The sequence below is a fragment of the Dipteris shenzhenensis genome, chromosome 7 (assembly GCF_047967505.1).
Source record: "Dipteris shenzhenensis isolate YYH24624 ecotype China chromosome 7, Dip_SZ_1.0, whole genome shotgun sequence".
In the NCBI taxonomy this organism is placed as follows: Eukaryota; Viridiplantae; Streptophyta; class Polypodiopsida; order Gleicheniales; family Dipteridaceae; genus Dipteris; species Dipteris shenzhenensis.
Window position 1 is genome coordinate 39,142,355 of NC_141602.1, and position 9,922 is coordinate 39,152,276.

General features: G+C 42.3%; 1 protein-coding gene across 1 annotated transcript; it reads right to left on the minus strand.

Moving 5' to 3' along the window:
- Positions 1-6,057: 6,057 nt before the first annotated feature.
- Positions 6,058-7,411, minus strand: LOC147900324 (putative histone chaperone ASF1A). Its single transcript, XM_087377043.1, has 3 exons — positions 7,093-7,411; positions 6,881-6,996; positions 6,058-6,790 (listed from the first exon to the last, which is right to left on the minus strand). Exons 1-3 carry the CDS (start codon positions 7,199-7,201, stop codon positions 6,440-6,442), a joined length of 576 nt encoding a protein of 191 aa, XP_087233169.1. The 5' UTR covers positions 7,202-7,411; the 3' UTR covers positions 6,058-6,439.
- Between the last annotated feature and the right edge of the window lie 2,511 nt (positions 7,412-9,922).

The window sequence follows — 9,922 nt, forward strand, 5'->3', positions numbered from 1 at the left end:
TTATAGAGAAATCTCACACATACACACACACCACATGGCCCCTTAAACCTTTTAGAAGATCTAAAAACCCAAGCTTACAATCACTCAAAGAATGCAAAGAAGGAGAAACACTAAAATGAACATAACTCAAGTTCTAAAAATCAGAATCATGAGTGTTCTATCTCAAATCGGAGAGAGAAGCTCTACTAGATAAACTCTTAATGAGAAGAAGATGCCTCAAAGGGAGGGCTTGTCACCTTGACAAAACAAGGGCTTTCACTCTCTCACAGAAAACTCTTGAAAGAGATCAACGAAAATCCTATGGACGGAAATTTCTCACAAAGGATGGATGAAGATCTCTCACCGAAAGTGGACTCTCACGGAGAACACTCAAGAGAACTCTCAATCTCACAATCTCTCTCGCACTCTCAAGAATTGCAATGCCTAAGGGAAGGCAAGGGAGCTCTGATACCATGACAAAATATGAAGAGGGGAGAGGAGAAGAGTGGAGATGAGGAGAGAGGGCACAACTAGAGAGCACACCACAAATGAGTAATTGTACATTAGATTTAGTTGAAAATGTAGAATATATACAAACCCATTTAGGGTTAGGGTTAGGGTTAGGGCATCTAACCCTTTCCTTTATAGCATGCTATTGGGTTAATGCTATGCACATATGATCACATGATGGTGCTATGCACATATGATCACATGATGTTGAGCGTGAACTCTCAACACTGTTGAAACTCAACTGATGGAACTCCAACATTTGGCAGGCAATGGGAGTCAAGATGATAGAATAGCCACACATTGGAATCTTTATCCAAGCAATTTCACTGAAGATATAGTAGGTGAACAAAACAAAGACTCAGCCGAGTCAAGGCTAACAAACACTCAGCTTGGTTCTAAACAGTTAGTTCGAGAATCAACACAAGAATTGAGTCTGCAGACAAAGGAGGAGCCAAAAACAATTGTTACCGGTACCCATGCAATTGGTGACCAGCTTCAAGTAGATAAAGATTTATTCATACATTACAGAGATGTTTTTGCTTGGAGTTATATTGATTTGAAACGGTTTCCCTCAGAGGTCTATCAACATAGAATTCCAGTGGTACCAAATGCAAAACCATCAAGCCAACAAAGGTACAAAATGAATCCTAATTATGCAAAACACGAGCTAAATAAACTCATACAAGCTGTATTCATTTATGCAATTGACATAAGTAATCAACTATTTCGTATTGTAGTAGTGCCTAAGAAGAATGGGAAACTCGGAGTATGTGTGGATTATGGGAAGCTGAATGCCCAAACTATATCAGATCCATTTCCTATCCCATTCACAGATGGTATACTTGACAAAGTTGTAGGACAAGAGATGTACTCATTAATGGATGGCTATAGTGGTTATAATCAAATTTATGTTGCACCCAAGGATCAAACTAAAACCGTCTTTATTACTAAACAAAGGTCATGCCATTTGGGCTCAAAAATGTGCCATCTACCTTCCAAAGGTGTATGGTGGAGACTTTCAAAGACTACCAGATCGAGCTCAACGCTATTTACCTGAATGACTTCTATGTATACTCGGTTGTATTTGTTTATTTACTTTATTTGAGGAAAGTATTTGATAGATGTAGACAAGTTGATATTTCCTTGAAACCTGCCAAAAGTGTATTACGTTTCTAAGTTGGTGTTTTGCTTATTCATGTGATTTGTAAGGAAGGCATCAGAACTGAGCTAGGTAAGATTCAAGAAATAGAAAGAATGCCCAAGCCTGAAATGTTAACTCAATTGAGGTCTTTTCTTGGTTTTATCATTTTTTATAGAACAAGATTGTGCTAAAAAATTAGCGCCTTTGTATGAACTTAATAAGGATATGACATTTCAATGTATCCCTGAGGTGTCTAATGCCTTCATACACTAAGGAAGCATGCTTCTAAAACCCCCATTCTTAGGCAGCCAAGATGGGATGTCACTTTCATGTTCATGTGGATGCTTTTGGTTATGCAATTGGGATTATACTAGCACAACCAAATCAAAAGATGGATTATCCGGTTGATTACGCAAGCAGGCTGACGACTCAACCCGGGTACAACTATAGCACAATCAAGCGAGAAGCACTTGGCATGGTTTATAGTGTGTAGGAATTGAGACACTATAAACTTGAAAATCTTTTCATTTTCTATTTTGATCATCAAGCCTTATTATACCTTAATAACAAAACAATGATTCAGATCAGATTGATAAGGTGGATGTGGTTGCTTCAGGAATTTAACTTCCAGATTATCCTAAACGTGAAAATTCCATCCACCAACATCAACGAGTGATAAATGTGTAACCACAGAATTACCATATGCCAATTCATTTGCAGTTGATTTTACTGAGCCAAGGATAATGAATCGCTCCACTCTCTCTCACAATGAACTTCTCTTGAGCATATGACAAAGAATGAGCACAGGCCGTTAGCTATGAAGGCTTGGAAATTCAACTTAACAGGTGGGTAACTGTATCGTCAGGGTGTAGATGGAATCCTACGTAGATGGGTGTTGCCACTCGAAAGAGCTACAGTACTTCATGAAGCTCATAAGGGCCTGTTGGATGTCATTTTGCTAGAGACCTCCCTGCTCAAAAAGTGTTACAAGATTGATTATAGTGTGATGCTTGTCAAGGGATGTTACCTTCTGCTCAAAAAGTGTTACAAGATGGATTATGGTGTACTCTACTTAAAGAAGTACATGCCCATTGTGTTCAATGTGATGCTTGTCACTGCATGCTACCTCCGGATCATGCGCTTTGCACGGGAAGCTTTTCAACATTAGGGCCTTGACTTCATTGGTCCTTTTTGAAACTACAGCTAATCACAATAAATACATCACTGTTGCCACCGATTATGCCACTAAATGGGATGAGTCTAAAACTGATTATGCCACTAAATAGGATGAGTCTAAAACTGTTAAAGATAACCCGGACAACAGCCAAGTTCCTTTTTGAAAATATTATGTACAGATATTTTTGCTAGATTGAGTTTGTCAATCATCAAGGCACTCATTTTATGAATGAAGTATTCAAATTGTTCACCAAAGAGTTTATGGTGGTACACTAGGTGGCTATAACATACCATCCACATTGTAATGAACAAGCCGAGTCCACCATGAAAACTCTCAAAGCCGTACTAACTAATACTGTCAACACGAATCGCAGAGATTGGGATGCAAAGTTGCCTTGCGCATTATCAGCTTATAGGATAGCATACAAACCACTGCCCAAGCACTATTATTACTGGATCTTGAGTCTCAAATGAGCACAAGGGTAAGTCATTTTGATAGGAGAGCACAGACTTCTCCCCTCAAATTCTTAAATAAGGAGACAACTACCCTCCTCGCCATTTTGATCATATAGGGCAGGATACAAGTGAGCAGGTTGACTCAAGATACCCTGAGTTATCTATTGAAAGGATAAGGGCCCTTGTAAGAAGCAGCTCCCCCTAGGCCTCTATATATACCGGATGAAGAAGGGTTGACCACCCAATGTATCCCCTCTGGTACTAGCAAGCATTTATGGACGACAATTTTGATCCAATATCGGACGTGTGCGCCTATAGGTGTGCAACTCGAGCATTTGACCATAGTACTGCAGATAGCAGATGGGCAACAGGTGGCCTTTGCAACTAAAAGTGGTGAAATTGTCCACCATATTATAAATAATCCACCCCCGACAATGCAGCAGCTGCCTTGCTATTTTGCAGCAACTCCTATGTCTGGTAGACCAGTTGCTTGGGAATGCCCTGATGGAGGCCGAAACATACATGGAGAACAGAGTAACACTATGCGGGCCCTCTTATGTAAAGCGGCTAAAGCCATTGAGTAATGTAATTTGCAAGGATAACAATTTCTGAAAACAGACTGGATTTGGCCTGAGCTCTCGGACAGCTAGTAAGAGACTGGATCAACACGTACTTGAAGCTGCCCCAATCGATATCAAGGGAATTTACCCATGGCCTCTCCAGTCTTCGACTCGGTGGTGTGAAGAAGAGTGGCAAATCCCAAGATTCTCACTGGGGAACAGGGGAACCACCAGTTGCTAACGATGCCGTTTCACCCTCCCCCAATTACAAGTAGGAATGCAAGCAGGCACCTCAGCTAGCTTCATATTTCTCCCTAGATGGCCTCCTCATATTCCATCCTTGTCCTCCACACAGCCTCCTCAAAGTTCTCCTTTAATGGCTCCAAAACTGCATGAGAAAATCTTCATACTGACCACAATCTCACTTGGTCAGGGAAGGTACCTGAAACAAATTGACCATAGGAGGGAGAGGAACTCCACACATTAGTTTCTCAACACGACCCACCCTGACAACAACTTCCCCACACAATGGGGCTTAGCAGGCCTAGTAAATGTTTTTCCTCTTTGTCCTCCACAACATAAGTCAGGTCTCATGCTGACAGACTTATATTTTTTCTGGAACACCAGGAGAAAAGTATACCTTTAAAAGACCAGAATGTATCCAATCTTCCAATTTTAATTTCTTATTAAACCAGGAAAAAAGGCCTTCAAATTTTGTGCATTTTAAATATTCGACATTTGCAAAACCTTTCATTTTTTGCCTACTTATGTATGTTTAAAGTCAGAGAGGTTAGACAAGTCCTCCAAATGATGCACAACAGGAAATATGATTTCATGGGTGCCCTTGCTTCCACTGATCGCCAGCAAAACATTATGCACAAACGTGGTGTTATACAGATTGAGCTGCAGCTATTCACACTTTAAAGAGAATGCACCATAATCTATACAAGCATTTTGGAATGCAAAATGTCTATAACAAATCAATATTGTCAATACACTCATCACTTTCAAAAGACTAACTCTGGGCCAGTATTCTCATAAGAACTTGCCTGGGCAAGTAATGCAGCTGAGCATTTGGTTTCAAAGGCTACTTATAACCTCTGCAGGTTGATTAAAACCCTTGTATTTGAGCCACCATTTGATACATAATCTAGATTGGTGACCATCCTCCCCAACTGGGTGCTCTGTCAGAAGGGGGGACCCTGGTACACAGGCAGGAGATGTCACATGAAATTTGATATGCAATCCATATATTTCATAAAGATTGCAAAAGCTCTGTTCCAATTAGTTTTCCACGAAAACTGGGTCTTGCCACTTGGGCTAAGTTTGTAAAATGCCAAGAGCTACATCAGACGCCTCAAATCCATTCAGCTGCTGCCACAACACACTGGTTATCACAAGACTCATGGATATTGTTCCAAAATTGAACATTGGATTAGGCGAGGCCTTGTGGGAACCTCCTCAGTCATTTTCAAAACCACTGCTAGCTATGAATATCAAGTTCCAAATACTGCTCTCAAGATCCAAATATTGTTGTTCCTGGTACTTAAATTTATCTGAGCTACATCGTTTGCTTGAAAGTTCCCATCTTTGAAATAACTACGCCCATCCCTGAAGTTCTCAGGGTAAGATCCTCTCCAACCTAGAAAGACCTCTTCGTTTGAGTTATCTTATCCAGGTGTTACATATTTTCAGAAAAGCCATCTCTATTCATCCTTTAGCACCATTGACATAGCCTAACCAATCGGAGAAGCCAGCATCCATTTCATTCCAGGGGGATCTATTTCTAGTACCAGAACGTTCTTGGCCTGGCATACAATGACGACAACTCCAGCTATAGGTGGACCTCCTTGCACTTGCCCGGTGTAGAAGTTTGGAGTTAATGAGTAGTCCTACTGCAAGACGTTTAGAGATAGGAATACCAGAAAGAGTCAGGCCTAAAAGATATTAGCTAGATAATGTGATATGCCTCAGTGCACAATTTTTTCACCTGAAGAAATTTCCTCAAAAGAAGAAAACAGTTGTTCTAAAATCTACAATATTTCCACTCTCATATCTTATGCACCTGAATTGCTACGTTCAAACAAGTATACAATCCTCTCCAATAAACACTGCTTTGTTAAAAAACTATACGTACAGGAAAAGCTATTTCGAAAGAAATTCGTCACGCAAGTTTTGCCATATATGGATGATTTTGCCAGAAATAGAGACTGCATTATAACACAAACTTACGTGTTCATTGGCCCATACTTCACCCATGTACCTTTCAAATCTGAAGCATTCTGTCAGTTAAAATTCAGAATGAAGTGATAAAGCGATACATGACGACACTTTTCATCCTAGATCTTTTTTCTTGAAAAAGGAATTCTGAGATGTTTCAAGGTTATTGGAACAAAACAGTCGTGAAACTTAGCCCATCAAAGGTTTCCTTCAGTTGTGCAAGCGTGCATGAACTCACGCACATGGGTGCAAGTTAAGAATATACAACCAAGGAAACCAGCTTTTTGACTACTGTACAAAAGCAAGATGCCGTTTTTGATACCTACCTACGAACAATTGGACCGGCCGGCAAAGCTGTGGCCAGATTCTGTCATCTCATTGTTTAGGGGAAGTATTATCATGTTGCGGTGGGTTCTTGCCCAAGAAGACTGTCTCCCCGAAGCTTTAAGCACGCACTGGCGGGCTCGCTGTCTTCTACCAGCGGGGGAGGGGGGGATTCGGACGCGTCGGACTGGAAAACGATGGGGAACTTTGTGACCCTTGGCTTGTCAGCTAGTATGTTCCGTTGTACTTGATCAATGATAACCTTGGCTGGCGGTTCTTCCCTGAGCTTCTCATCATCGTACTCGTTGTTGACGTAGTATCCCACGCGAACGAACTCCTGCCCCATGTAGGAGCACGTCAACAAAAGCACAGTGACCCCAACGATGTCCTCCTCGGGGATTTTAGTGGGATCTGGAGGGTCAGCCTGGAAGGAAGAAGCGATTGAGCGAGCAGAACAAAACCTGCGATGCAGCTCTTTCACAAGAAGAGCAGGGAAAGGCACCAAATAACGCACCTGGAAAACGAACCGGTAATTGCCTACGTTCACAGGGCCTACGAGAACGCTCTCCAGCAACTGATCATACTTCTCATCCTCAGCCGAACCGACGTAGATAAGCTTCCACTCCAAATCTACGAAAAGGACCAAGAGGAAAGGGAAATGAGGAGCGAATTTTCAGGAAAAGAAGCATGAAAAAGCGAGATGGAAGAGCAAAGAGCGGGGAGTACCATCGGCGAGGGGGAGGAGGCATTCGTAGGAGATTTCGAACTGGAAAGGGTTAAGGAAAAGGGCAGGGTTGTCGAGGACGGTAACGTTGGTGACAGTCACAGCAGTCATGGTGGGAGGGGGAGGAGGAGGAGGAGATCAGAACTGAGGTATGTGGCTATGGAGGGGAGGAAGATGGAAACGAAGACATGGCGATGGAGGTAGGAGGTGGCTATGGAGGAGCAAAAGCTTGAAGGGGTAATGAAGATGAAGACTAAGAGTAAGAAATCAATGGCTATGAAGAAGAAGATTGCATAGAGAAGATGAAGAAGAAGAAGAAAATGAAGAGTTTTAAGAGTTTTAGTAGTAGAAGGTTTTTAGTTGTTCCTTTGGCGGGAACTGAAATGCCCTTCTCTTTTTTGCCCGCCAAATTCACAAACTCCCTTTATAACGCAATTCCTTAACCATGCTAACTTTTACTCCTCTGACACTCATCTCTCTCTTGAGAGTTGTGTGATGCAGTCTAAGTTAAATATTATGCGATGTGCTCTTAGACACTTAGTCTGGCACTCAACTATCGCTTGATAGTTGTGTGATGCAGTTAAAGCCTGGTGTTAGATGGTGAAGTCCATGGTTAGTCATGGTTACACGCTTATTTTTTTTGTTTTGATTTTCTGTAGTTTGTTACATGAGTTGGAGAGGTTATACCTAGGTCATTTTTTAAACTGCTTGCATTGTTAATTATTATGGCTTAATCATTTTCTTATCGCACCTGGTACTGAATTCTTTTTTGAATTCTGTGTTGCAGCTTATTGCATATTAGATGGCTCACGCCGGTGAGAAGAGGAAGTTTCAGCAACCTGTGATCTCAGTAAGACTCAGAGGAAGGTGCTAAAAAATGAGAATGTACACTTCTTAATGAATGTTGATCAGGACATCATTGAGACAGCTTTCAACAATGGTGAAAGCAGTGTACAAAATTTGGTTAGGACAATGGAAGAGCGTGGAATGAGGACCTTGCATGAACGATATCCAGATGTATTTCGAGTAGAGTCTATAGACCAGTTCATGTACCACTTCACGTTGGAAGAGTCAACGATGCCTTGGTCAAATAGATCAAGACATCACCTCCTGTGACACGAAGTGGGAGGGTCCTGCTGTAGAAGCTAGGGTCATGTACATCAAGAATGCGTGTCGAGGTTTCAAAGGCAAAGGAGCTGCCTCATCCTCCCTTCCATCAATGCACCCACTCCCCCAAGCACAACCGCAGCCACAACCATCAATGCACCCACGCCCCAGTCACAAGCCGCATTGCATCCACCGCAGCCACACGCACCAATGCATCCACCATAGCCTGTCTTCCCCCGTATCCCTTTTCTCCAAGTTCTTCCATACCCACAAGTAGTTCCTCTACCTGGTCCATGTCTCCCATCACATGCACACCCACATTTTGCATCTCTGTTTGCGCCTCCTGCCGCACACACAAACCAATTTCCATCTCCTTCATACTCGCCTGCACCAAGAATGCACAATCTATTTGCACAAGTAGATAGATTTCCATCTCCTTCATTCTCGCCTACACAAGCACCACCCGCATCACATGGCCTGCATGAACGTCACCACTGGCAAGACCCATGCGACCCATACTTCAGCGAGACGGCGCGACGAGACATTCGATTCACACCTAGTGCAACTGTGGGCACAGGCACACATGGAACTGTCAGCATGTGCAATCTTCTTGTCGCTCCATCTGATCCACACAATTTATGCATGTAAGGTGCTGAAGCCTTCTGTGCCCACTGATGCATTGAAGGCCAGAGCCTTGGAGGAAGCCACATGCCTGGGCGATGTCGTACATTGGGGGAGCTATAGGTCTAGTCCATGATGATAATCCAATGATAATATTTCCATTCTAGGATGGAAATCATTTGGAAAGATGGCTAACCTACCTGGACATGACGGAAAGCAACCATCTCTGGTGGGACACAGAGATGATGCGGAAATGCCTGCTAGAGCTCCACGGGTCCATCAGCATGTATTTGATATTTTAAGTGCACTTGTTCGCACTATTCATTACATGCACCAATACAATGGATCTGAGATGACCTTAGCCACCAAGGCATAGGGATGATGCCAAACTTTAGTAAACTAATCATATCTGCAATTATCTCTTCATGCTCTTCATGGAATCTTGATTGCGGAGACGCAATGTTCAGAGAGAACAATCATCCTTGGAACTAATGTTTGCATCTGCTTCAAGCAATTCAAGTGGCCAACTTGTTTTTCCTCGTCAAACACATCGCTTCATAATTGGCCAAATTTCTCACAAAGACCTCACTACTCGACAGCCATCCCTTGAACAATTCCGCATAATGATTTGCATGCGCAAAACATTATGCTACATTTCTCCGAGTCATCCGAGGAATAGTATCTAGCATTTGTGATTGGGAAATGATGACGCCAACAAGCACTAGCGAGCACTACCCAACCAATGACAGCCCCAACACTGTGTGGAGTTCCATTGCAAGATTTTGCCACGTCGTTCCAGAGTGTCTATGCACCAATCCCCCACCTTTCGACGTTGCACAAGATGTGCTCGCTATGTCTCATCATATCTTAAAGATCATAGAAATTTGTGCACCATCGACTAATACTGGACCTATAGAAGCTTTAATTGGGTATCTACGACGATCTGTGGTTCAAGGAAAGTCAGCACAAGTGAATAGACGTCCTAGCAATTCTGCTGATTTTTGTGGGGTTTTTGATATTGCTCCTAGATGTGGCATACAGCTCAATCCAAACCAAGGATTTAGACCAACAAATGACTGGTCTTTCTTGACAATTTTGTAATAT

What these genes read in the sequence shown, in the direction of transcription:
- LOC147900324 (XM_087377043.1), bottom strand. Translation starts at nt 7,201, where the DNA reads ATGACTGCTGTGACTGTCACCAACGTTACCGTCCTCGACAACCCTGCC. An exon ending in CCTCCTCCCCCTCGCCGATG is followed by an intron (nt 6,997 to 7,092) that starts GTACTCCCCGCT and finishes TCCTTTTCGTAG; the next exon opens with ATTTGGAGTGGAAGCTTATC. An exon ending in ATTACCGGTTCGTTTTCCAG is followed by an intron (nt 6,791 to 6,880) that starts GTGCGTTATTTG and finishes TCTTCCTTCCAG; the next exon opens with GCTGACCCTCCAGATCCCAC.